Raw genomic sequence first — 5,000 nt, 5'->3', positions numbered from 1 at the left:
CATAGCATCCCTTAGCCAAACCCCTGTTAACCCCGCCCCCTAGCCTAGGTGTCTAGCTAAATATCGTCTGAGCTCTGTCGTTCTCCTGTGCAGGGCATCCATCCCTGCCTCAGTGACTCTTCTGCAGCCCACCCCCCATGTGCATGAAGTGCGTCCACTCCCGTGAAGTCCATTCCTTTGGTCTCTGCTGTGCTTCGTTTTTCTGCTCTAGCTTCCTCTCTTTCTTGCCAAACAACAGTAGTAGTAGCTGTGCCTTAGCTGTGTTTGAAGCTGGATGGACAAATAAACAGATGCGCGGCTAGACAGACATCTAGAAAGCGAGAGAGAGTTCTAGACTGGTCTCTCTGTAGGAGGCGGATCCTTTAGTGTCATTATGCACTATACCTCACTATACTATACACTTTCATTCAGTCTCTCCATCTCTGCGCTTCACTTTCCTCCTTCAAATCTCAACTTCAAACACACCTCTTTTCTCAACATTTCTCATAACGTCTCTTACTATTTGTATTTGTTAATTAATGTGTTGATTGCGTCAATTAGTGTCTTTTTTTCCTCTGTATCTTTGTCAATGTAAATCGACCTTGAGTCTGTGAAAGCACTATATAAATTAAACTTTATTATTATTATTATTATTATTATTGATAGCTAGCGTGGGGCCGTTGGTAAGGTATGTGCATAACAGTGGCTTTAGTATCAGAGACATTGTGTTCTTCACACGTTCCTCCTTTAGCAGATCCGTCTAACTGAAGAAACGTTGAGATCACATCTATAAAAGACATTTTGAAAGTTTGTGTAGCTCAAATAAAAAAACAAAAACCAAATTTACCACGATGTACATATTTATGCAACATAGTTTGGGAACCGAATAAAAGTTCAAACAGTGTTGCCCAGCAATTCCTTTATATGTTTGTATTTATTAAACAAAAACATATGTATAGAAACATGTTTCCTGTATATTGTGAGCAGCAGGCTGCCCTGTGTGTCTGATCCAGGGTGCGATGAGGCAAAGACGCTGGACAAACCTCTGAACTCCAAACCTTGTGCTGAGCGCGCTGTCGCTGGCTTCGCAGGCGGTGTGTGTGCTTGTTGTGCGGTTCTCGCTTTTAACTATAAGTAGTTTCAAACTCCACACATTTTCATCACGCGGTAATTCCTCCTCACTGCCACACGTTGTGGAAAAATGTCCAACTATGGCACACGCCTGACCGTGGCGTTAAAAAGAGTGCAACAGAGTGAAATAACGCAAACGGAGAACTGAGTGCTGCAATTCCTCAACATTAGTTCTCTTTGTCAACAAGTGTGTGTGTGTGTGTGTTTTCAATGCTAACAACATTAACCACAAGGTCATTCAATTTAGCTTTTCGCGGAGAGTCTGTGAGCTCTCTATTAGTCCGCTACGTGTTTGAAGGACCTATTATACTTCACAAACTGGCGACGGGTTTCACATTTAAAGCTGGGCTTTATTGAAATAACATGTGAATTATTCATGGAGGGCACATCCTTAAGTGCCTCATAGAGCGGGGCGAGCACGCCGGCGGTGCACTAGCCGGTGTGAGTTTGAACCTGCCATCCACTGAGATAACTGGGAAGTGATATATTAGTCACGGGAGGGGAGATTATTGCTGAGCCTTACTGCCGGAGATGATGAGGCCCGCGATCTTGTCTTCCCTTCATATGGGTCCGCAGCTTATGAGAAACAGTCTAGGATTGCACGATATATTGTTTGTTAGTTGATATATCGATATTGCAGAAGTCTGCAGCGTGCAATAATTGCTCAATAATTATGAATTTAATTTTTTTAGGGGCATTGTGACAGCTGTTCCAGTGAATTCCTCGTGTACACATCAGCTGTTCCAGTGAATTCCTCGTGTATGCTTTTAAAAGAGGTGCAAAGACATTTGGATAAATTAATGTGTTTTAAAAGTGTTGCATATCCATATACAAAAAGCATATCAGAAACCAGGTATGACCCAGAAGTACTATAACCTTTTAATATGAAATGGGAAGTAAGTGAAACCATGATGTCCGTCTGAATTTCATGCACTGATATCTAGATGCTGGGTAAGTAGTTAGACATAGACACAGTGGTCAGGAGTTAGATACAGGAATCACAGGTCAGCTGTAGATGCAGGGGTCTGTCGCTCTGGACATGGAGATCACAGGTCAGCTGTTTAATCAGCATCAGGAAGTGAGAGTGGGCAGGGGGGCTGTAGAGGAAGCAGAGACGCGTGCTGTGGACGGGTGGGCTTCTGACCTGCTTGACCACCTACCCCCGGGGCAGCACATCCAGAGGCAGCACATCCAGGGGTAGATGTAGCAGTGGGCTGTTCAGCCTCCAGTTGGGATTCTTTGGCATTTAATTTCTAACAAACGCTGTGAGAACGCTGAATCAAATGCTGTTAGATTGCATTGCTTAATAAGAAACACACACACGAACACACACTGATCTGTTTCAGAGATATTGCGTAGCAATTTTCATGGTTCAACCTTGAGGATTTTGTCCAACCTCCCCCCAAACAAACAATAGATAAGAAGATAGAAAGGAACACGTGAGAGAAAGCGAGAACGAGGGCGGCGCTGTATGTCCAGTATCGTCTGTTCGTCTCAGGACAGAAAGTAGACGCGGTTATCGTCTACTTCAGCGAGGGCAAGGCCGCGTTGCTGGAGGCTCGTCAGTCACAAGATCGTCAGGCTGGGGTTCCATTCTAACTCATATTATTGACTGCACAACACTTTTATTCCCGTGTGTACAAAACAGAAAGAGTGATTTGAAAACTTGTGTTCCACCGGCAGCGTAGATGCCATATAGCGTGCGTGCGTGTGCGCGCGAGTGTATGTGCGTGTGTGTGTGTGTGTGTGTGTGCGTGCGTGTGTGTGCGCGAGTGCATTTGTGTGTGTGTGTGTGTGCGTGCGTGCTTGTGTGCGTGCGTGAGTGTGTGCATGCGCGTGTGTGTCTGTGAGTGTGTGTGTGTGTGTGATTGATGAGATTAACTGTGGTTGATGTTTCTCTTTCAGCAAAAACTGTGCCCGGGGCCTGCTTTCCAAAGCAAGGTAACTGCACCTGGCCAATCACAATCTCACTTCCTCCCACCTGGTCTGTCTTTGGCCAATCAAAGTCTTTCTCTGGCCAGTCGCTGTGTTTCATTGATCTTTGCCATCAATGATGTGTCAGTCTTGTTTCTGCTCTCTGGCTTCACTTTGTGTGTGTGTGTGTGTGTGTGTGTGTGTGTGTGTGTGTGTGTGTGTGTGTGTGTGTGTGTAAATGTGCGTGTCTCACTGGTAATTATGCAGGGTGATTAAGGGATACTCACTGCTGTCAGTGTGACATGTTTCACAGCAGCAAGCACTGTGTCATGAATTACTGCTGTAGGTGTGAGAGGAGACACTGTGAGACACGCAGAGTGGGACAGACAGGCACAGAGGGTGAGACACGCAGAGTGGGACAGACAGATACAGAGGGTGAGACAGCAGAGTGGGACAGACAGGCACAGAGGGCGAGACACGCAGAGTGGGACAGACAGGTACAGAGGGTGAGACAGCAGAGTGGGACAGACAGGCACAGAGGGGGTGAGACACGCAGAGTGGGACAGACAGGCACAGAGGGGGTGAGACATGCAGAGTGGGACAGACAGGCACAGAGGGTGAGACATGCAGAGTGGGACAGACAGGCACAGAGGGGGTGAGACACGCAGAGTGGAACAGACAGGCACAGAGGGGGTGAGACATCAGAGTGGGACAGACAGGCACAGAGGGGGTGAGACACGCAGAGTGGGACAGACAGGCACAGAGGGTGAGACACGCAGAGTGGGACAGACAGGCACAGAGGGGGTGAGACACGCAGAGTGGGACAGACAGGCACAGAGGGTGAGACACGCAGAGTGGGACAGACAGGCACAGAGGGTGAGACACGCAGAGTGGGACAGACGGGCACAGAGGGGGTGAGACACGCAGAGTGGGACAGACAGGCACAGAGGGGGTGAGACACGCAGAGTGGGACAGACAGGCACAGAGGGTGAGACACGCAGAGTGGGACAGACAGGCACAGAGGGTGAGACACGCAGAGTGGGACAGACAGGCACAGAGGGTGAGACAGCAGGTGGGCAGAGATGGAGAAGTGGGTGAAAATAGGGAAACTCCATGTGGAACTTTATCAGCGTCCGTTGTTAATGGGATGTGTAATGAGGGGGTGTATGTGTGTAGCTGAGTGAGTTATCAAGTCTCTAATTATCTTTTTGCAGTGCTCTGCATTACAATTATTCAACTGAAAAATGTATGTATTCGTGTGTCTGTGTGCATGTGTGTGCGTGTGTGTGTGTGTGTATGAGTGTATGTGTGTGAGTGTGTGTGTGTGTGTCCAAAAAAGCAATGAATGGCAAAACCAAGTGGAATCTCCTGCAGGGAGGCGTGGCCGTGTTCTTGGCTTTGATGTGAAGAGGCACTTTTCTGCTTGTGGTGCCCCTCCTGTTTTCACCTAAATCTGAGATTAATAACTCTGAGATCAATAACTCTGAGATCAATAACTCTGCAGAAGGCCATCATGGGCCCACACCCATCAACAGCTCATCCCATCTCTCGCTGTTTCTCTCTTCCTCTGCTTCCCTCGCTCTTTCTCTATTGCACACTCTCTTTTCTCTTCCTGTCTTTTTCACTATCTCTCTTTCCTGTGTGTGTGTGTGCGTGTGTGAGTGTGCGTGCGCGTGTGTGTCTGTGTGTGTGTGCGTGTGTGTGTGTGTGTGCGTGCGCGTGAGTGTGTGAGTGTGTGTGTGTGTGTGCATGCGCGTGTGCGTCTGTGTGTGTGAGTGTGTGTGTGCGCGTGAGTGTGTGTGTGTGCATGTGTGTGCGTGTGCATGCATGTGCATGAGGGTGTGGTGTGTGTGCGTGCGTGCGTGCGTGCGTGTGTGTGCGTGTGTGTGTGTGAGAGTGTGCATGTGTGTATAGGCATGTGTGTGTGCGCGTGTGCGAGTGTGTGCGTGTGTGTGTATGCGTGTGTGTATGCGTGC

The 5,000-nt window shown here is 48.1% G+C and overlaps 1 protein-coding gene across 15 annotated transcripts in view; it reads left to right on the top strand.

The window, feature by feature from the left end:
• Positions 1-5,000, top strand: part of srcin1a (SRC kinase signaling inhibitor 1a) — a 111,249-nt gene that overhangs the window by 54,048 nt on the left and 52,201 nt on the right. For 10 of the 15 annotated variants that reach the window (XM_035523731.2, XM_081711446.1, XM_081711438.1 and 7 more), the window contains exon 2: positions 3,016-3,051. The exons of the other annotated variants lie outside the window; for them this stretch is intronic. In XM_035523731.2, the coding sequence (XP_035379624.1) occupies positions 3,016-3,051 (36 nt within the window). The remainder of the gene's footprint in view (positions 1-3,015; positions 3,052-5,000) is intronic. 15 annotated transcript variants of the gene reach the window in all.

This window comes from Electrophorus electricus, chromosome 3, assembly GCF_041902795.1.
Source record: "Electrophorus electricus isolate QZ-2024a chromosome 3, ASM4190279v1, whole genome shotgun sequence".
Taxonomy (NCBI): domain Eukaryota; kingdom Metazoa; phylum Chordata; class Actinopteri; order Gymnotiformes; family Gymnotidae; genus Electrophorus; species Electrophorus electricus.
This window is presented reverse-complemented; position numbering and strand designations above follow the sequence as displayed.